Source organism: Labrus mixtus, chromosome 17, assembly GCF_963584025.1.
Source record: "Labrus mixtus chromosome 17, fLabMix1.1, whole genome shotgun sequence".
Lineage (NCBI taxonomy): Eukaryota > Metazoa > Chordata > Actinopteri > Labriformes > Labridae > Labrus > Labrus mixtus.
Window position 1 is genome coordinate 6,109,347 of NC_083628.1, and position 22,482 is coordinate 6,131,828.

At 38.3% G+C, this 22,482-nt stretch overlaps 3 protein-coding genes and 1 long non-coding RNA gene across 4 annotated transcripts in view; 3 read left to right on the forward strand and 1 right to left on the reverse strand.

Annotated features, from left to right (window-relative positions):
* Positions 1-53: 53 nt before the first annotated feature.
* Positions 54-22,482, reverse strand: part of bbln (bublin coiled coil protein) — a 68,778-nt gene continuing 46,349 nt past the window's right edge. The window contains exons 2-3 of the mRNA XM_061062166.1: positions 2,180-2,261; positions 54-997 (exon numbers count right to left, since the gene is read on the reverse strand). Coding sequence (XP_060918149.1) covers positions 756-997; positions 2,180-2,261 — 324 coding nt within the window. The 3' untranslated portion in view covers positions 54-755. The remainder of the gene's footprint in view (positions 998-2,179; positions 2,262-22,482) is intronic.
* On the forward strand, positions 3,002-6,718 carry surf2 (surfeit 2). The gene is made up of 6 exons (XM_061062164.1): positions 3,002-3,173; positions 3,401-3,552; positions 3,677-3,780; positions 4,880-5,065; positions 5,146-5,288; positions 5,398-6,718. Exons 1-6 carry the CDS (start codon positions 3,099-3,101, stop codon positions 5,485-5,487), a joined length of 750 nt encoding a protein of 249 aa, XP_060918147.1. The 5' UTR covers positions 3,002-3,098; the 3' UTR covers positions 5,488-6,718.
* On the forward strand, positions 9,048-17,975 carry surf4 (surfeit 4). Its single transcript, XM_061060854.1, has 6 exons — positions 9,048-9,262; positions 11,652-11,838; positions 13,889-13,965; positions 14,052-14,095; positions 14,610-14,796; positions 16,681-17,975. The coding sequence occupies exons 1-6, from the start codon at positions 9,215-9,217 to the stop codon at positions 16,945-16,947; spliced, it is 810 nt and encodes a 269-aa protein (XP_060916837.1). The 5' UTR covers positions 9,048-9,214; the 3' UTR covers positions 16,948-17,975.
* LOC132992685 (uncharacterized) overlaps positions 20,073-22,482 on the forward strand; it is a 93,531-nt gene continuing 91,121 nt past the window's right edge. The window contains exon 1 of the long non-coding RNA XR_009676358.1: positions 20,073-20,251. This is a non-coding gene — a long non-coding RNA (uncharacterized LOC132992685). The remainder of the gene's footprint in view (positions 20,252-22,482) is intronic.

The following is a 22,482-nucleotide window of genomic DNA, read 5'->3' on the forward strand; positions in this document are numbered from 1 at the left end:
TCAGACGCCTTTCATTGGCACTTACATCAAATGAAGGATAAAACACAAAAATGTACATTTGTTCTGCAGATCAAACATTTTAATACAGTATTAGACATCTGGAATGTTGCATATTTACTTAATGGTATAATACAAACAATAACACACACACACACACACACACTGCACAGCTCTTAAAACGCTGAAAGACGACACCAAATGGATCAACACACCACAGAAGTATGACTATGTCCCCTACTTAAAGACAACTACTGACGATCCCTGAATTGTTGAGTAGCATGTTCTACCAGCTGGTTGGATTGTGACATTTATGACAGGATTCTGGGTCAATTCAAGCATGGTTTTGTAGTTTGAGCTACTTAAATCACCAACGTGGAGACGTATCAGCTTTTTAAACCTTTTATCTAGTGCGATCCGGATTTGAGAATTTGCTCTCATGATGTTGAACTTGGACCTTTCCAACAATGTTCCCAGATTTGATGACGAGAACAGCAACAGGTGGGTACAGTTGTATATGAAGCTGCTGGAAGTCATGTCCAGTCAACTCAAGAACCAAACATGAGCACACCAACAAAGGAGAAGAGTTCAGTGTTGAGTCTTAAAAAGGAATCAAATGATCACCGTTGTACACAAATCTGCTGATGGGATTTTAAATTCCTATTTGAACCAGTCAGGAGTTAAGTAAACTTCAATAAATATATCCAGCCCTGCATTTTTGCTGAGCTCCTTCTGGCTCATCTACCTCCTCACGTCACTCATTTCTTATCCCCATCTTCCTCATTCAGTTCCTCTTTGCCAGGAGAGGACGAATCCCGGTCTGCAGGACATTGCCCTTCCTGGGTCGGGGAGCCCTGCAGCTGCGCCCTGAACTCCAGTCGAGCAGCCCGGTTCGACTCCATCAGTTCATGTAGTTTTCCGTTAAGTGAATCGTTGCGTTCCTCCAGGCCATCGAGATAGGAGTTGATCTGATCTAGCATGCCGTTGATGGCTTCATACTCTGTGGATATGCAGCAGAAATGAGTCTTTTTACATGTCAGGCAAAATAAAAAGATGAGAATGTAAGTGGTCTTTAACACTAGACACAACATTCGTGGTTACTCTCCATCTCTCTATGTCTATTAACTGTATGATGAAAAGAGCCTTTGCCTCCCTAAATCAAACATGGATACAAATATCTCTTTCTTTACTTTCAAGCTAATATTTTGTGTTCTTTTCAGCGTTAAAGTTTATCACTTTCTTTATTTTGAAGAATCTGAATAGGTATGGCTCGATAAAAATATGTGCGTATGTTTATTTATACATACTGTAAAGTAATATGTTGTCTTTATTATGATATGATATTGTGTAATATTACATATTGAGATCATGTGTATTGTACTGTCACAAGGACAGACACAAGAAATCTTTCTTACCGAAGGCCATAACTCTGTACAACAGCTCAGAGAACTGTCATCATGATAATATCTGTCTCTCCTTACTGTAATCTGTTCTGCACATGTTCAATTTACAAATGCACTCATGTTCACTTCATTTGTCTGTCTACTCGCCGTTACATTGTATAGTTTCTGCTTATAATATGTCTACACTCATGCACTTTAACTTATGTCAATACTGTCCATTTACTACTCTGTTTTTGCACATTTACATTTAATCTTTCATATTTAATCTTCCTATTTAAGACTAGTAATGCTTAGTTAAATCCTGGTTGTATATATTCACATTCTTAGTTTTTATATTTTTAGTGCTTATTTACTTTGTATTTAATATTATATTATGTTTAGATTTGATAATTAGCAGATAACCTGCTGCTGTAACGCCACAATTTCCCAGTTTGGGATCAATAAAGTAATTATATTCTATTAATCTATTGTTTGTATTGTACTTAGTATTATAAGTTATATGCATTTTGTTTGTTTTGTTCCTAATTATTACTGAAGGGGTGTTTTTTTTGTGTGTGTGTGTGTGTGTGTGTGTGTGTGTGTGTGTGTGTGTGTGTGTGTGTGTGTGTGTGTGGAGGAGGATACTACTGTAAGTACTGTAAATGTCATGTGACAAATCACATGACCCAGCACATGACACCCAGCCGAGATGAAACGACCTGTTTTAATAGTACAGCATCGAAATGAAGAGTTTTTATATTTGCATCGACTACAATGAATGGAAACTTCAAACTATTTACCTTCTTCATCGCCGAAATCATCTTCGTCGTTGATAATGCCTTCGTCATTTGAGATGTTTGGGTCCCCATTCGGTCCAGACATTGTTCGCGATATGTTGCCAGCTGATAAGCGTTAGCACATCAACTCTTAAACTAGCAAAATATTGTATCAAATGTTTTTCTATTTTAACACTTTCTGGATAAATTAAGAGTTTCCAGGAGAATGTCTAACGTTAGCTGCGTCTGATATTTGTTTACTGGACTGATGCATTAGGGGAGAAATGTGGGCGGAGCTTACACGTCCTCGTCAAAGATTTTGCTTTAATCTCAAGGAAGATGGCTCACTCAGTATGTGTAACTTAACGGGTAGTAAACTGAAAATATATTAAACTCCTACAGTGTAAAAAAGTGTTTTTGAAAGCCTTGTGTTGCTTTTTCCAATGCCCGTTTTCGATCAGGTACCGCCTTTTTTTTTCCATTTGAGTTTCTACAGCGCTTTTCGACCAAATTAAGAGGTTTCTGAAAATAGGTACAGAGTGCGCATCTCAAGATTTTCTGCTCTGTGATTACAGGTTGTCTGATTCTGTCTGTCAGCTGACTTGAAAGCACTGCTAGTATCTGACTTAAGCCAATTACTGTATGTGAAAGGCACATTATTGTTACTTAGATGTATTCTCTGTATTTAAATAACGTTCATTGCGTGTAGTTTGTCTAATTTTTCATGCTTACTTCAAAAACCTCAACCTTTATATAACTTAATTTAATGAAATGTTGATCTTCCTCGACAAAACTGCCCTTCTTAACTTTGATCAGTGGGTGGCGCCAAGATATCACACATGGCTGAACTGAGTCTGCGCAGTCAACCCACGTGTGGACACTTCCTGAATGGGGGTGGCCTGATCAACACACTCAAATACCTGTTTTGAAGTGTTTTTAAGCTATGGATGAATTACCTGCGGACGTGAGAGATTTTCTTCCTAACCACCCTTTCCTCCAGCTTACAGATGGCAAAAAGGTTTGCTACCTAATGACGTCACTTTACGCGATACACACTGCCTTGTTTACTGTTATCCTAGCCGTGGTGCTAACTGATCTAATGAGCCATGTATTGTTAAGTGTTTCCTGGATGTGGTGACCAAGACTGCAAAACCTATCAATGATTAACCAGGTTTATTGCCACACCAAAACTGATCTACATTAGTGAATGTACCATGTGTGTGTGTGTGTCTTAAATGTTTTCAGATCAAATGCACTCTGAATGGCCACGAGTTTCCATGCAACCTAACAGAGCTTCAAAAGTTCACTGAAGGAAAGAAGTATGAGAAACTGAGTGCTGCTGCAGACTTCAACTACAAACAGTATGAGCCTCATATCGTGTCCAGCTCAAAGCAACCGTAAGAAGAACCCTTTGAATTTCAATTTCAATATGAAAAAAAGCAGAATTGTCACTCAGATATTGACATAATGAGAGAAGCTGCATACTTTCTAATGTGTTGTGCTTCCTTTTGTGTTTTCCAGCAATCAGCTCTTCTGTAAGCTGACTCTCAGACATCTCAACAGGCAACCACATCATGTCTTAAGACATGTTAACGGGAAACGCTTCAAGAAAGCCCTCTCAAAATGTCAGTACAGTAGATTTTTCTCACTGTACTAAAGGTTATAGTACGCTCGTTCGTAGGTGGGGATTTTATACAACCCAAGTGATGTAAACATTTGGTTTAAAAGTAAACTTAATAGACAAGTGTTTCTCTGCTTTGCAACAGTTGTAAACCTGCCTGATCTAGATTTTATGTCGGGGGGTCTTATAAGATACTGAAATGTTACATTTTTATCTAAAGCACTATAAACATTAAAAGCAATTTTCCAACATCATCTTGTTAGTTATACAGTCTCAAAATCTGAATTAAAGGGTTTATACAAAATGATGAACTTCAGTAACTATTTTAGATTTATACTGTAGTATTGCCTCAGTTCTTATCACTGTACCTTGAGCCTTCAAAACTCCTTGATAATACTTCACTTTTTTTTGCACTGTACGTTTTAATGTGCTGCATGTTGACATAAAAATGAATGTTTTTTTTTTTTTTTTAGATCATGAAACATACTTGATTTCACTGCAAAAAAAACTAAAATTTTAGCAAGTACATTTGTTTTCATTTCTAGTCAAAATATCTCATTATTCTTGGGGCGCCAGTGGCCTGGTGGTTAGTGCGTGTAACCCTGTGGTCTTCCAGGAGCGCGGTCCTGGTTTCCGGTCCAGCCTGTTGCTCCTTTCTCATCATGTGTCATTCCCCACTCTCTCTCTCTCTTCCCGCTTTCTGGCTCTCTCTCTCTCCACTGTCCTGTCTCTAGTCTAGACAGATAATGAGTTAGTACATCTCTTTTTCAAGACGCTGTAAGTGAAGTTTGCTTGCGGCATTATCAGATATATTTACTGATTACAAGCAAGTCAGGCTGTATTTTCTGCTTTTTGTATCTTGAAATATTTTTTGGTGAACGTGGCTTATAAGTGAAATAAGTTGTTTTTTGACTAGAAATTAGACAAATACACTTGCTGAGTTTTGTGTTTTTTGCAGCGTTGTGAGCTAAAAAAAAAAAAAAACGGAAAAAGGGGCCGATATGAAAAAATTTTCAGTTCATGTAACACACTGCAGATATTATTTCTTGTTGCTTTACTCACCCTGTTGTCTTGATCACTGAATGTCATCATCTCCCCTCTAGATGAAGACTGTGTCAAACAGGGGATTGAATTCACTCCAGCCAGGCTCAGACAGAAAAGGCCTAAAGACTTCGGAGAGGATGTCGGTCGGGGGAGAGCCCCAAAACACGGGAAAGGCCAGTGGGACCCCACATCCAGTGACGAGGATCACAGCGACTCAGAGGACAGCATGAGTGACCTCTACCCTTGTCAGTAAACAAAGTGCTTTCATATTTGCAACACAACTCTTAGATTTGTTTTGACACTGTCATACTGTTTGCTCCCACAGCCTCTGTGTTCACTTTAAAAGAGCCAGCAGAAGAGAGTGCGGAGGCTGACAGGGATGAAAAAGAAGAAGAAGATGACTTCCAAACAGATGAAGATGAAGACATGGAGGTAGATAAGCAGCAGGAGCAGCAGAAACGGAAGAAGGTCTGTAGAAATTCTACTTTTTAAATTTACGAAATATATTGTTGAAATGTCAATCTTTATTTAACATGAATTTACTTAATGCTGACATTTCTTTTTATATATATTTCAGGTCCAGGGTGGTGGTTTTAAGAAGAAATTCAGAAATAACCACTGGAAAAAGGGGCGTAAGAAACAAGGGAAAGCATTAGGTGAAAAGTAAACTCAGAGCTACCTTAGTGCTGAGCCGACATGCATCCATACATTTCACTTACTCTGTTCCCTCAAGTGTTTCCTGGTTATTGTCCTGAGATCTCAACTTATTTAACTCATAGAGTTTAGAGTTGCAAAAGCACAAAACATACATACAAATAAACTTAACCTACCTCATTAGACCTCCACTGTGAGCAGCCTATGGTTGTTTTTCCTAGATCGCCCAAAATTTACATAATGAGATAGTTCAGTTATCACTGGAAAACCAGCTTTGTTATCCCAAAATAATGAAAAACAAATAGGTCAAAATCTCAAGAAAACAACTAAAATGTACTCGTTATCACTGAAAAATCAGCTTTATCGTCCCAAAAATAATGAAACAAATGGGTCCAAATCTTGAGAAGAAAACTAAAATGAACTTGTTATCCGGAGATAACTGGAAAAATGTGACTAGTCAAAAAACAAAAAGCATCCTTAATTACTTGTTTTAACCAGCTATGATACTCAGAGTTTAAAATAAGTTGAGACACATACAAACAACCAGAAATCACAGGAAAATGGAGTAAATGAAATGTATGAGTGCACGTCTGCTTAAAGCTTTTGTACAAACTATAAAAGTTCAGTATCTATTTCTCCGGTTAATTTGTCAGCTCGGACATATTTGTTTGTCTGAGCTAGCATGACCTTTGGTACAAATAGATTTTTCAGAGTCTCTGCATATGAAAGGGTGTCTGGTCTCCAGTTTTTGATGTTCTTATTCGGGCTGGTTTGCAGACCGGACATATCGACGGGCCAGTAAATGCATCAGTTTGACTGCTTTTGTGATCTGAAACCGAATGTGTTGATGAAAAATACAACTAAATTTGGTTTACAAACTTTGTGTATTTTATTTGTGTACCTGTCATTACCCATAAAGGGGCAAGTTTTGCTTACTGTACAAAACATTTAATCCTTCATGCTAGGCAACAATTATTGCTGTGCTTTTACAAAAACAAACAAACAGCTGTGGTAGTGAACACTGGACCACTGCTTGTTAAAATACCTCGTGTTTTTTCTGCATGGCTAACAGGGAGTGGACATGTTCCAGAGTTTTAAGACTTTTTCCTCCGTGTCTTTTGACTTAACAAGCCACGTGTAAGCTCTGGCTCTTCATGGCACTTCAGTTCAGCATCCTCAGGCATTCTTGTCCGCTCCTTTTGGCCAAAATCATCTCTGTTGACATATTAAAAAAAGAGAACCTGTCTGGCTGTTTGTGGTCTCTTGTATACACAGCAGTGTATATAAATAAGCTCCAAAAGTGTGTGTAAGTGGAAGATTATAAGAACCAGATTTTATACCTGGAAGAACCAAAAATAAACGAACATTGATGTTAACACTGATAAATGGGTTTGACTTACGCAGACATATTAGTGTTTTCATGGATGACAATTTCCACCAATATAGAGAAAGTCATTCAATAGTTTGTAGAGAAAAAAAATGAATCAAATTGTAAGGTTTTCAGAATCAGAATCGGTTTCTATTGCAAAGTGAATTTACACATACAAGGAATATAACAGTGTTGTGGTGCAAAACAATTAAAGGAAATAAAGCAAAAACAGCAAGGGAAAAAAAGCATTTACAAATATATATAATAGAGTATACAAATATCAAAACATAAAAAGGTTCAATGAAGGAGTTGTGCAGTTAACAATGACAAAGTCTTACAGTGTAGCTAGGTTTCCTCAGAGAGTGCATGTAAACAAAAAATATAATGTCTAGTGAGTGTTAATGTAACCCATAAAATCAGTTTCAGCCTTCACAATACTGTAATGTTATCTGACTGTGGGGCTGTATGAGAGTCTGTGTTATGTAGATGAGAGCAGGGACATTATTGATAAGCAGCAGAGGGGAAGAAACTGTTCTTGTGGTGAGAGGTTTTTTCGCAGTTCCAACTGATTTAAAACCCACATAGTAAGGTGTGCACGCCCTCAACCACATTGTGCATTAATTTGTCATTTTGTCAGCAGAACTCCTGTGAGGAACCTTTTGGGTCCTATAGGTAACCAATGTGGACAAAGTGAGACAGTGTATCTTAGTGCTGACCTAGGATAGGATAGGATAGGATAATACTTTATTGATCCCCAGAGGGGAAATTCGGGCGTTGCAGCAGCACAGACAAGTAAGCTCAAAATACACATTAAACAGAATAGATAAGACAAATAAAAATAGGGGGTATATACAAGTACAAAATGAATGATGAAGTTAACTATGCATGGAATTGAGACAGTATTTGCAGGGAATGAGAAGATAAAGTGACAAGTGATGATTAAAGTGACTTGGTATGATAAATAGCAGCAAGTAATGTAAAAAGTCCATCTAGTCCTGTAGCCTACATGTACAAATAGTATTTTCTGGGTAAAAAAAAAAACAAGTTCAGCATGAACAAAATATCCAAAAAGGCTTTGTGCTGTTAATCACCTCATCAGAAACCTACACCATAGCAGCTGTTTCAGGTATGACATCTTTTTTTATTAATCGTCTGTGATAATCTTTTTTTTTTGTCATAAAGAGGCATCAGTATTATATGGAAGCCCATTTCTGCCAGTAAAAAAAATAAATGAAAATAATAAAATCTCATAATTTCAACTTTTTATCTCATTATTTCAACTTTATATCTCATAATTCTGACTTTATATCTCATAATTTTGACTTTTTATCTCATAATTTCGACTTTTTATCTCATTATTATGACTTTATATCTCATTATTATGACTTTTTATCTCATAATTTCGACTTTATATCTCATAATTTCGACTTTATATCTCATAATTTCAATTTTATATCTCATAATTTTGACTTTTTATCTCATTATTATGACTTTATATCTCATAATTTCGACTTTATATCTCATAATTTTGACTTTTTATCTCATTAAGACTTTTTATCTCATAATTTCGACTTTTTATCTCATTATTATGACTTTATAGCTCATTATTATGACTTTATATCTCATTATTATGACTTTTTATCTCATAATTTCGACTTTATATCTCATAATTTCGACTTTATATCTCATAATTTCAATTTTATATCTCATAATTTTGACTTTTTATCTCATTATTATGACTTTATATCTCATAATTTTGACTTTTTATCTCATTATTATGATTTTATATCTCATAATTTTGACTTTTTTTTATCTCATAATCATTATTTAATTTTTACTTTTTTTAACTGGCGGAAATGAGCTTCCATAGTATTAGTTTCACAACAAGCTAAAAAAAAAAATCCTCACTGAAGCTTTAAACTGCATTAAACCATGTTTCCAGGTGTATTTTGACAGCTGCATGGGAAAGGCTCTCTGAGTGTGCGCAGTATTTGGACACATGTTTTTGTAGTTTATAATAAATGGACACAGGTGGGGATGAAGGGTACATAATCGATGCTTGTTTACATGTGTAATAGCCGTAAACAAGGCTGGTGGTGGTGGTGGTAGCTGTGTGAAGCCCCCCTGGACGGATCAGTATACGTGGCATACAGCGGTTGCAGTACCATGTAGGGGGGCCTCTGGGTGTCTGTCGTCAAATCGCGGGGCATTGTGGGGCGGGAGGCGGCCTTTCTCTGCGTGCAGGCAGTCGGGAAATCTTCAAGTAAATAACGTTAACGGGGGGAGGAACAGTCCGACGGTCCAACGCAACACATCAAAAACTGTGTTGCGCTTCGCCTTAATTATTAATTCTCCTTAACATTTCACAAATATGGGGCAGGAGGATCTCATGAACACAGCCGAAGACGTGGCGGACCAGGTAACTTCAATTTGTAGCGCGACACTTGGTAACCGCTGTTAGCATGTTAGCTGCTAACTAGTTTGCCTGAGCTGGGAGTAACGTATTCCGCGTAACATTTTGACGCCTTGTTTTATTGTCTCGACAGCTTTGTGACTTACACCTGTCAGCATACGTGAAGCAAAAGCTCGTTAACGTGTGTGTCACCTCGTATGCCCAAATGGTTCAGGTGTTTTTAAAGGTGTCGTGTGTTAAATAGTTCGCATTATGAATTCACTCTTGTCAAAGTGAAACTGACATGTTTGATAACGGACAGCCTTGCGAGACGCGAGCAGGTACAATAATGTAGCACAGGTGTGATATATTAATGTTTATCTCAGTGTCAGAGTAGCCAGACAGTGCCAGTCATTATTGTGAAATCTCTTAAGCTTGGGCTTTAGTGCTTTTGCAACCCAAATGCATGGCACACCTGGTGGCTTGGGGGTGTCAGGTAAGTTAGAGAAAGCTTTCCAATACTACTACATATGGCCTTCTTAGAGCAACCCCACCACACACACACACACACACACACCTCAGCCAAAAACTGCATGTGGTTGTGAACCTTCACTTGATTACACAAGTCACAGCAGCAGCAGTTTTCCTCATTTCTAGAGGATGGTTTTTTTTTGCTGTACTTGTGTGACTGTAGTCAGTGGTGTTATCTACAAGAAGTGAGCTGTTATGTTCAGATTTCAAGTTACTCTGCTGGCTTTTGGAAATCCCCAGTGATTTGGTTTGGTTTCCTTGACTTTCCGGCCTCTGAAAAATGAGTGTGTGGTTGATAAGAGGCATGTGTACTTTATCCATGGCCTTGTGTTTGTGCAGGACAAACCAAACTTTTGATTTTTGCCATGTCCTTGGGTACATACTGCGCAGGTATAATATCAGTCACGCCGTCATTTGATGCTGGTTTTGTGTATTTTTAATGCCAGCTGTTGACTGGTCTCCCTACTTCCCCAATCTGATTACGTCTGATTGATTTATACAACTCCTATCTATGAGTGCTGTGTGTTGTTAAAAAAAAGAAGAACACCACAAAGAGAAAGAGCACCTGGAAAATGTGTCCTCATCAGCCTGTCTTTTGGGTAGATGTCACACTCCAGGGGTCTTGAACATTTAACTTACATGTTACCCGACAAAATGGTCTATTTCTAGGCTGTTGCTGCAACCGTGGGCCTTTTTCGGATTGGCTCCAACTCAGTCCATTCATGTCCCACATAGCTGTCGTAGTAGGAGTTGGTGGACTCTGATAGGCTGTCGCGGACTGACAGTGCTGATGTGGACTGGAGAATAGGGCGGGGAAAGGAAGGGGGCGGGTCACTTCACCTCGTGTGTCACTTTAGTGTCTGAGGACCTTTTCATGAATTCTGTTTTTGAGTGCAGAACTAAAGGCAGTGTAATTTCTGTTTAAGCATTCAGCAAATTCTAGCTCTAAATATAATTACAGGCAACTTAAGAGTTGTAACTGGGAGGCACATCGCTGTAAATGTCATGAGATTTGTTTTGCCATCCTACACTTGAATTTTACAAAAAGTGATTCTCTTGAACTTCGCTCAAAACTTCACTGAGTATTCCTTTTTGAAGTTGAATTTCCCTGATGACCCTGATGAAGGCCACAAGTATAAACACTTCGGTATTTGTTAACAAAGGTGATCTTCATACCACAAGTGCCGCTGGAGCTTTTTGACCTCTTCTAGCCTTTCCCTCTTTACGCACCTTGGTAGTTGGTGAAGTTTATGCTGGAAAATCCCGCTCTGCTTCTTAAATGGAATTTCCAACATGAAAGACAGTGTAATCTCTTCAGCTTTTTCTCTTGGTATTGTCTTCATATTTCGAGATTTGTATGAGTTTCAGGGGACACTGGTTTTTATATTTTAATGATAGCCATACAAGCCACCAAAAGAAAAGTATGTACGTTTTAGATAAACAGAAACAAACCAAGAATGATGAAACAAAACTACTACTCTAAGGCAAAGAAAAAACATAGGTACTTTTCAATATTACCGATCATCAAGTGGTATTGAAAAGTAAAATTTGACAGTAGGACTTCCTTTGAAAAACATTCAGGCAAAGTTTATCAATGGCAGCATTTCTACTTTAAATAACAGTTTTAACATTCACTTAGATTAACTCCTGTGATTATACGACTCATGTATTTATTCCTTCCCCTCTAACTGTCAATGTAAACAACATTTAGCAGCAGTGTGATGATACCTTCTTTTCTTCTTTATCTGTCTCAGAATAAGTAGGTCATGATATCAGATTCTATGAAATGTGTGGCCTTGTAAACCACATCCTTTGACTGTTATACAAGTTGTTGTTTTTAATGTCAGATATTTACCTGTGTTTTTCTCTCTTATCCGTTGTACAGTTCTTGCGGGTAACCAAACAGTACCTGCCCCACCTGGCACGTCTTTGTCTCATCAGCACCTTCCTGGAAGACGGCATCCGTATGTGGTTCCAGTGGAACGAGCAGAGAGACTACATCGAAGCTACCTGGAGCTGTGGCTACTTCATCGCTACGTGCTTTGTACTGCTTAACCTCATAGGACAGCTGGGTGAGTGAATGGGAGGCTGTGCACGGTTAGGTTAAGGTCAGGACATGGGATGAGCCGGAAATTATGAAATTACATGTCTTTACTATTACTGGATGGTGTGTGACACACATTCTGATTACAACAGTAAGGGGAGTGAGTAGAATGGGTTTTTTGATCCTGAATTTAAAAGGTGAAAAAAAAAGTTAGACATCAGTGTGGAAATATGATTCCTCTAGTAAAACTTTAAATTTAGTCATGTTCCAGGTTTAAAAGCACAGAAACGTTCAAAGTAACAGTTAACTTCACTGTTGTAAACCAGCTTGCTGATAAGAAAGGTCAGGGGAAACTGACTAGATTTGTTCAGGGTAGGAAAAGCTGCCCTCTTGTCCAAAGAGCTTGTAGTTATACTGGAGTGGACACATAAATATATATCCCCCCCCCAAGCTCCTCGATCTTTTGTAGCAGATGAGCTGTCAGAGCAGATGTTCGCACAGGGAACACTGATGAAGGCATCAACCAAAATGTAGCAGAGTTTGTGTCAAATAGATGTCAGGTTCCATTCCTGTCATGTAAGAGCCCGATATTAAAGCTACAGTCACCACATACTGCAGTCACCAAAGCATGACACAACGCTGGAACATTTGTGATAGGAGTCATATGCTTTCTGTTGAGAAATGCTGAAGCTAACATTCAGAGTTTGTCATAAATTTATGAATTCATGGACAAATCCTGTCCTTTTTTTTTTGTGTACCAAATTTTGAGTCTTCTTATTAAGTTTGTCAACATTTTGAATACTTTGATACTTGTCATTACCAAATGTTTTAAAACAATACATTTTCATGATGGATAGTATTGAAAACTACCAAAGCCTTACATTTTTTTAAGATTGGCCGATTTTCAGCCTCAAATATCAGTTTAGTTTTTAGCTAGAATTAGGGATGGTCATGTAACCCGTTTGCAGTTTTGCAGATTTTTATTCTTAACCAGTTAATTAAAAGTTAATGTTTTATCATGAACATAAAAATTGAAGTTTCATTAAAGAGTAACTAAACCCTGAAACCACTTTTTTCAACTATAAACCTCTGTATTTTAGTATTAAGTAGTGTTATGAATCAATTCAAGTCCAAATCTCGACATTTGAGTACAAAGTATTGAAATTCAAAATATTGTGTTAGAAATGTGCAGAGTGTCTGCCCTTCCGTTTGAAAAAGTCTAACGGCTGTGTGGAGTGAATGCCTACGTCACTAAACCTGTAAAAGCCTCTTCACCCGACACCTAGCTAAACCTACTGTTACTGTTTTTATTTGTGTGTGTGGGGCAAACATTGTATCATGTTGCGGCTGATAACAGCGTGAAGGAGTGAGTGGGTGTGTTTTGTCTATTATCCTTCTCAAAAGGAAGAAAATTGTAATTGGTCAAAATCGGAATCAGCAGGTCCGACTTTTACACACACACAAAAAGACAAAAAGAAATTGCAATCGGTTCAATCTCCAGTCATATTTTTTAACCAAAATCCACTTTGAGTGAAAGAGAAAGAGAGGGCACCGTCTTCATTCATACGTGCTAACGTATTTGAGCCATTAAAAATGATTCAACATTTACTGCCTAGACCTTAAATTTTGGTTGCCGTGGTATAAGTAATATGTAACATTATAAAATTAATATGTTTAAAAAGGCTGGCCCACTTTTTTGTCGAGTGTTATATTTGCAGTATCTCAAATGTTTGTTCTTTTAACAATGTTTAGACTAAGCAAATAAAGCCCCTGGGGAAACATAGAATAATGATTTAGTAAGAGAGGTTTACTTTAGCTCAAGTTTTTGCAGTTTTTGCATTTTTTGCATTTGCATAAACATTTTAATCCATAAACACAATGTTTGCCTAGAGCCTGAGAGATTTTCATCAACTGTTGATAATCAATGTTTATGTGGTCTTTTAATGGTTATGATGCATTCAGGTACAATCACACATTATAGCTCAAGACTGCATTTGCCAACGTGAAAAAAAAATGGAAAAATCCAACCCAGTCTCACCGTAACTTTTAAAACTGTTGTCTTGTGTTTGTCCAAACAGGCGGTTGTGTCCTCATCCTCAGTAGAAATTTTGTACAGTATGCCTGCTTTGGACTATTTGGCATCATAGCACTACAGGTGAGAGCTTTAAAATGTTAGTTCCTTTTTTTGTATATAGACTATATGTTAATGATCTAATTGGAAATGTCTTTTTTTCCTGACAGACGGTTGCATACAGCATTTTATGGGACCTTAAATTTTTGATGAGGTGAGTGCCACTCTTAGACACAATAGCTAAGCAGACATACAAACATGTGGCATAAAATGTGTGATACCATTTGCAGACGTTTTTCATTTCTGTGTTTTAGCTAAAAATTGATGTTAACCCCTTATGTGTGCCAACCTTGACATGCTTAACGTGATAGTAAATAAAGGAGGTTCTGATTTGTGAAGCTGGAACCAACAATTTCTGTAATAATTACTTTGCACAAGTACCTGTGATTTATATAATTATTGTCGGGCCCATTGAGCCGTCTGAGAAATCTGTTGAATACACTGAGCTACACGTTTTTTTTTTTCTGCGTCAGCACTCTGTGTAATTGAAATCTGTTGCTGTTGGTTAACGGTATTTTAAAGAAGAATTTAAGATAATGATCAGCGTATAACAACTTGACTTATAAAAACATCCTCAGCAAACCCAGATGGAATCAGTATGCAGACTTCCTCTGCAGGTCTAACATATTCTTATTAAAAGTAACCATCCTCTCTTTTCCCCCCTCCAGAAACCTCGCTCTTGGAGGTGGTCTGCTCCTGCTTTTGGCCGAGTCCCGTTCGGAAGGAAAGAGTATGTTTGCCGGAGTGCCCTCCATGGGGGAGAGTTCGCCGAAGCAGTACATGCAGCTGGGTGGTCGAGTACTGCTGGTGCTCATGTTCATGACTCTGCTGCACTTTGACTCCAACTTCTTCTCTGTGAGTACTGACAGCAACAGCCTCCATTATTCCCAGATGGACATTTAGTCATGAATTTCAGGCTACCAAATACTTGCAAACGGAGACAAACACCAGAGCAGATAGAGTCAGATATAAAGGAGTAGTCCATGTTTATTCACTTTCTTGTACAGAATTGTATTAGAAGTGTTACGCAACTCTTGCTTGTTTGTGACAAATGAAAGAGGAAGAAGCCAGTTAGCTTGGCATGAACACTAGAATAATGGGGAAGAGTTGTAAGATTCTACTTTAATGTCTTTAAATATCACTTAGTCAAGAGACGTTTATGTTTTGTTTATGTTGCAAGATAACGATTCAGTTTTTTTTAGTTATTTGATTAACTGTTTTTAGCCTGCATAACCTGTTTTATGGAATCACAACTGGGCCCTTGGTCAGGGGGGTCCAGACCTGGTTAAAACATCTGCTAGAATAACTGATCAAAATTGGGTCTCTAAAAAAAAAGTACATTGTTTGAGTCACATATAAACACATATCCTTTTTGTTTTCTTCATTTTCCTTGTATAGTAGTTGAAAACATTTGAACTCTCCCTCCATTCATAAATTGTTTGGTCTGTTACACCAAGTCAATCAACCCTCGTCCCAAACAGTCAAAATGACAAAAAATCAGGTGTGTAAAAAAGATAGGATGAAAAGAGAACACCTTTTTAAAAATATGTGAAGCGCACAATGAAGTAGAAGTGACGGACGAGGATAATCGACTGCGAGGTAAGGCAGGGAAGCACTGGCGACCACAACCAAATTATGTTCTAATCTGTTGACGTGTATGGAACAATAGTCCTCTGTGACAGGAACAGCTCAGTCTGACAGTGAGGAGAGACAGGGAGGAGAGATTCAGCAGCAGTCTGTAGATGACAGGAGAAGAGAGACAGAGAGGAGGCGAGACCCGGCTGCAGCCTCCAGCACTGGTCACATAGGGAGAGAGAGAGAGGAGACAGTTAGAGCGATGCAGAAGGGGCTCGCTGCCCGACCTGTCAGAGCAGCTGGGATTTGAGGCTGAAATTAGTTTTAGAGACGGACCAACTCTGAGCGTAGCAAGCCTTTGGGCATAGCGTACGTCACACAACCAGGATCAGTTTTACATAGCAAGGGTGGTTTATTCACCCATGGACTCCACCTCCCCAACCTAGGGCAAAACTTTTGCGCAGGTCTGCCCTTTTTTATTCTCGCTACATAGGGATCATATCTACCAAGAAAACTTGGGGGGGGCGCATTGCATTTAAAGAGACGCACACACCAAAACGGAGCGTTCTGAGAGAGCTGGTTTATACAGGGTCACAAACCTCCTCTGGTGCTTGATTCATGTTATATTTTGACCACAGAGGACTGTTTCAAAAGGTGGAAAAGGGGAATAATACAGTATGTCCTATTTAACATTAGAAGTTGTAGCACCATTAGCCTGAACTTCTACATGTCAGCGCTGAATGTAGTTGCTCTCTCTAGGCTTGCTGGTTTTAGTCAGTTTTTCCGTGCGCTGCTCCTACGAGATGACTTTCGTCCACTGTGCTTGTGTACATCCAGGCGGTAGAGCAGGACGGCTAAACCTAACCAACAGCCCCAGCTTGTGGCCGATTGCCATGTTACATACATTTGGCTGTTGTAAATGTTGGCATACATTTACAACAGTATTGATAATCAGTTCAACCAACTAGTAGTACTGGTGCAGACTAGTGAGAATTTTTTAAAGCCCATGACAACGATTCAACTTTTGAGGTTTATTAATTTTATCTAAGTAAGTGGGTGCAAAGGAATTTGCAGGCTTGTAACCTGCTTGAAGCTCACCTATAAGATGACTGTCAAATATTTTAAGGTGCAGTTCCTTAACCAAGTATGTGTATTCTTCCACAGATCCTGCAGAACATGGTCGGGACCGCCCTCATCATCCTGGTGGCTATCGGCTTCAAAACCAAGCTAGCAGCGTTGACCCTGGTCGTGTGGCTCCTGGCTATCAACGTCTACTTCAACGCTTTCTGGACCATCCCGGCCTACAAGCCCATGCACGACTTCCTCAAGTACGACTTCTTCCAGACCACCTCGGTCATCGGGGGTCTGCTGTTGGTGGTGGCGCTTGGACCCGGCGGAGTGTCCATGGATGAGAAAAAGAAAGAGTGGTAGGAAAATGGGTGGTTAAGACGAGAGGATTGCACAGCACCACTAACTTCTCCCACTGACCGGGACACAAAGACCCTCCCTCTGCTCCAGTTCCCCCTCACAAGGGTACTTGTTTTTTGTTTTCTAGATTTTTTTTTAATTATTATTCGGCCAAATCCACAGACACCACGACAACCATCTTTGGACAATTATTTTTCTAGTTTCATCCAAACTTTTGGTTTTTAGTTGTACTTATATAATGCCAGGATTTTTCTAAACTCGTCTTCTGTGTCCTCTCTGGTGTATTTCAAAGGTAAATAACTAATGGATAAGTGGAAGAAAAGATTGATTTGTTCTATGTGCAGAAGAAATGGAAAGCTGAACACAAATAAGTTCTTGTGTTATATGGTTGTAATGACATAAGTTATAATAGATTCATGTTCATATTTTCTCAATAAAACCGAAAAATCTGAAGGAGTGCAGCAGTTTGGGTTCCCCCGATGGATGCTAAGCTGTTTTTGTCTTTGGATCTTGGCGTCATATCAATCCAGAGCACTTGGGCACTGATTTGACAGTAACTCGCATTGACTCTTCAGGTATCATTTCCCTTTGTTTTCTTTTTCTGCCATTCAGTATATCTGTACACCTTCAATCTCAACTGACACTGAGGGGGGCCGTGTACATTGTGTACAAAGTGGTGGAATGCAGTCGTGCTTTATTGAAAATTTCAACACATTTGTTAGCTCCAGGACTTGTTATTAGGCACTGTACGGCAAATGCCTAACTAGTGAACTGTATATGATCGGGGAAAATAGGGGGGAGGCTCAACGTTTGTGAAACACCATATTCTGCAATCTAGAAAAGCAAAAAAGGACTAAGCAGAGTCACTAGCCACCTGGACTTGGTCTTTGCTCAGTGTTTTTTTTTTGCCATGTGTAAGAAAATAAAAAGATATTCAGTGTATTGATTTTCAGAAGTTTATATTGTATTTTTGATCATTTGTTTTTTGATTTTGGAAGTTCATGGCGAAGAAATAAACATGCAAAAACAAAGTCACTGTCTGGGTCAGGATTTTTAGCTTTATTTTAGCTTAATGGGGCAGATCCAAGCGGCAACCTTCGGTGTTGAAAAATGAAGCCAATGCAGAATTACAAAATACTACAGTTCATCGGGCGTCCACTTGAGGCAGGCTGCAAAAGCCCCAGAAGTTACATACACACCCATTTTAAAAAAAGCTTTTTACAGCACAAATGAACATGATTACAGCCTGGTTTAAAAAAAAAAAAAAAAACACGCTCTGCTTGTTACTAGGATGACTGAGAGTTAGTACGTGGCCACACTTCCACTCAGCCTAGTGTCCCCATACTGTGCCTATGCACGATTTCCCCCCCTCCCCCACAGGGCCTGAGCACGGTTACATCTGGTAAATACTTCATAACGTCATGATTCAACCCTTTTTTTTTTTCAAGACAACGCTATTGACTTTGTGGCTTTAATTTCACTAGTTTTGGTCAGATTCGGCCCTCTAACACTCCTGGAGTGCTTAAGCCCACATTTTCCAAAAGTGCCATGGCCAAGGAAGTGTACGTGCTTAAGCATGGTGCAGAGCACTTTAGGGGTCAAGCGTGCTCGGGCACAATACAGATTGCCTAGTGTGAGTGTACCCTGATGCAGTGTTTCAAATATGGTGACCGCCATCAATGGGCTTCAAAAGTTCCGCCAGACACCGATGGGTGACATCACTGAGATTACGTCCATGTTAATATACATGTTGTCTATAGTCGGCTCACGTCATCAAATTAAGTTAAATCTCTGTAGCAATTTTCTTCATTATAAAGGCTTTTGGAAGTCTTGTTGGATATCACTGATGGAAATGGTGATGAAAAATTCAGAATCAGTGTTTTGCAGTTTGGAATGAGCCGTGAATAACACCAACATCTTCTGCATCTAACTGAAAAATTAGGTATCGTATGAAAAGCTGTTTGGATCACGGAGTTTGTTTTCAGGTCAAAAACTTTGAGCAAACACTGACCTCCAATGGATTTATGTGGAACATTGCATCATCTTCAGCGCCAGTGATACAACAAAACATGGAAAAGAGCATGCATAAGCAAAGGAGGATTGTTATCATTTGTTGAACTGCAGTGTGCTTTTGACTGCTGTCCTGATAAAAAAAAAAAAAAGAAAAGTGTTTTGTGTGTGTTGTTGAAAAAGTGTGTGTGTTTTTTCCCACAGAAACAGAATTGCTATATTAACCCCTGAATATTAAAACAAGGATTTCCAGAACTGTTAAAGGAGGCTCTTACTAGACTGAATTGACATAGAAATGATTGAAGGTTTTTTTGTGTGGGGAGAAAAATCTGCACAATGACGTACAGATTTAAAAAAAAAAGAAAAAAGGAAACCAATGTCTTTTTGAAACCAGCACCGGGTGAGTAACTTGACACACCTGTGAACAGAGCACACCCATCTTTGTAGTTACACAGACAAAACGTGGAGATTCAATCTGCTTGGAGTATCACTGTCTTTCTAAAAGAAAAAGTAACGTGAAAAACGTGTTTATGATCATGTTAATAACAGTGTTATTAAGTGTTATTAACATGACAAGATAGTATTTACTTCACTTTTTACCTCAGGTACCTACTTCAGGCACCTAGGGTACAACAATCCCATTGGGAACACAATTACAATCCAATACTTTATTATCCTGGGGGACTTTGGCGTCATAGCACAGTTTACAGTTTGGTACGTGGATACATGAGTGAAAACATAATAACAAAATGTACTGAGAAGTAATATAAACTTAGTAATGAAATGAAAGTAAAGAACAAGGGAGGTCTTTTACCTGCTCTTATCTAAACTGTCCTGAGATAATGTTTGGTTTGAATTGGCAATAAACAAATAAAGAGTGATTGATTGATTGTGAAGCGTACATAACAGTAGCACAAAACAGTAAACTTAACAGTCAATGTGGCAGTTGGTTGAGCTTCAAAGCTGAGGGAACGCATTTCCTGGTCATGGACCTATAACTGTGACCTCATGGTAAAAATGCTTCATATGACATCAGCAGAGGTGGATACAGCATATCACTTTAATGGCACACTTAACTAAAAGGGCCTATAGTTTTAAATGGAAGAATCATACACAGAATGTAAAAAAAAAAGCAGAAGGATAGAAAAACTCATTGATATATAATTAGAAAAATAAAGCCATTTTATGTGTTCCCCTCCCATCCCATTTTGAATCTGTTCATTCTGAGATGTAATTAGGAGCATTCGTTGTCATTAACAGGCTGTTTGGAGATTTTCCCTTCATGACATCACAAAGGGTAGTAACCCCTCCCAAAGCTATGTGTTTGTTCTGCAGATAACGTAAACAATCGGGCATGCTGCAAGAAAGCCCAAGACATCCAAGCCCTTCCAGAGAGGGGCGTGGCCGAACACAGCTCACGTGCATTTAAAGCTACAGACACAGAAACAGCCTGTTCTGAGCAGGGCTGAAATAGAGGGGTTTATAGGAATGATCAAATACAGGAACAGAGTGGATTTTCAACAAGAAACTGAACCGATTTTTTGGGAGTTCTGAGGCTTCTTTAAACTGTTTGAGAAGGAGAATAATATGTGACCTTTAATCAAGCTGAATTCATCGTAACATCTTTAGTGACCAGTTCTGATTTTACTTGAAAAACCTAAAAATGGAAAGCTTGCCCTAACTTCATTTTTGAAGTGACCCTCATCAAAAATGTTGCATCTTGTCACAATGCTTATATCTAATCAGTTATTAGTTCCATTTAAGAGACATAGTCATGTTTTTATTTGAATAACCAATCAAGACCCAAAGGGTTACATCCAATTTTAAGTAACAAAATATTTTTTTATGAATTTCTGACACAGATCAGTTTTTTTTTTCTTCAGACCTTTCCTAGAAATTATCCCCGAACCACTTAGATGTATCTTGTGACTGTACTGTTTATGAAGTAGTTTAAAAAAAGCTTCACTTCAGTCTATTAATAATTTTTGCATATAGAAACATATCAGTTACAAGAACAGAGAAGGGCACAAGCTGCATGCAGTATGGCAGCAGTGTAGAGGGAACGTCATCGCTTTTTCTCTATCAGAAAATACCTCTAGAAAATCACCTTATCACGCTTTCTCCTTAAGAAGAATATCTGACAGGTCACCTCATCACACTCCCCCACTAGACAGGACAATAAATTGCATTAAAATTTTTATTTTTTTCTCCAGAAGGGTCCTCTAAAGCAGTGGTTGTCTAGAAACCTTTTTGTCTGAGAAATTGTGACCCAAGTTTCCGATATTTTTCAACCAATCAATTTGTTTTAATTAAAAATTGTGCAGTGTGGACCTCGGATGGTAAAAATAAATGTGACTGAAGTAAGAAACTAAACAAAACGAACACAAAACAAGCACAGACTTTTTGAGACAAGTATCTTCCGGACACTATTTATGACCTACTGACCCACTTTTGGGTCCCGACTCACGAGTTGAGAACCACTGCTATTACCAGTGCCATATGCTACCATAGAGGACTTCCCTAGGAGTGTAGCCTTGTGGGCACCTTTTCTAATTTTCTCCAGTAGGGGCACTTTACCCGTTGTTTCCTCTAGTAGAGTATTTCATCACATTTTCTCCACTAGCACGGTCATTCATAACGTTTTCTCTTCTAGGGGGTTTTCTATAATGTTTTCTCCACTAAAAGTGTAACTAAGGTAAAACGTTTCTCCAGTGGAGGGGCTCTAAAAAAGACAAGTAGCCTATTACTTTTTTCTTCAGCAGAAGAACTTCATATAGATTCTTGTATCATGTTTCCTGCAATGTGTTACTTTTTTTTTAACACTGGAAGAAATTGATTATTTGATCATTTTTGCACACTATGCTCAAAGTATCTTTAACTTTATTTTAAACTGGTTTATAGCATTTGCATTGTTGTACATGTACTTTAATGTATCCTCATATAGTGTTATGGGGTTTTATGTAACCGAATGTTGTACATTTTAATCTGTTTGTTTACACAAAGGCCCAACTGGGGACACGAGTTGGAAATTAGCAATAGCTATATACTCTTTATGCAGCACACCAGTTTCATGCTTTGTATTGAAATTATGTTAAATTGCATTGTCCCTATTGAAATAAATAAATACAAATTAAAATTGAGCACCACCTTTATAAGCAGCACAGTTAAATAATCAATCTCATTGTCACAATATGACACTCTCTTGAACATTTTACTTGATGAACCTGAATTAATGTAAAGTATAGGCTACTATGTGTAGGCCTATTTAATGTTTTGTTCATTTTCATTCATTAGTTTCTTGGTTGTTGATGTCTTGATGAATGCAGATTTTATATTGAAGCAGACGAAGCAGACCTTCAGTTAGTGAAAATCATGTTCTAAATAAAATACATCTTACTCGTTTCATATTGCAACCCTGGCGCATCTTTCATCATCTTTCACACACGTGATTCCTAAAGGAGTTAATGCATGAATGAATGAATGAATGAATAAACTGCTCCAACAGACAGAGGAGTAGAGGATGACGCA

Coding starts and splice junctions, on each gene's coding strand:
- surf2 (XM_061062164.1), top strand. CDS start 3,099: ATGGATGAATTACCTGCGGACGTGAGAGATTTTCTTCCTAACCACCCT. Junction 3,174..3,400: donor AGCTTACAGATGGCAAAAAG/GTTTGCTACCTA, acceptor AAATGTTTTCAG/ATCAAATGCACTCTGAATGG. Junction 5,066..5,145: donor CATGAGTGACCTCTACCCTT/GTCAGTAAACAA, acceptor TTGCTCCCACAG/CCTCTGTGTTCACTTTAAAA.
- surf4 (XM_061060854.1), top strand. CDS start 9,215: ATGGGGCAGGAGGATCTCATGAACACAGCCGAAGACGTGGCGGACCAG. Junction 9,263..11,651: donor CCGAAGACGTGGCGGACCAG/GTAACTTCAATT, acceptor TCCGTTGTACAG/TTCTTGCGGGTAACCAAACA. Junction 14,096..14,609: donor GACCTTAAATTTTTGATGAG/GTGAGTGCCACT, acceptor TCCCCCCTCCAG/AAACCTCGCTCTTGGAGGTG.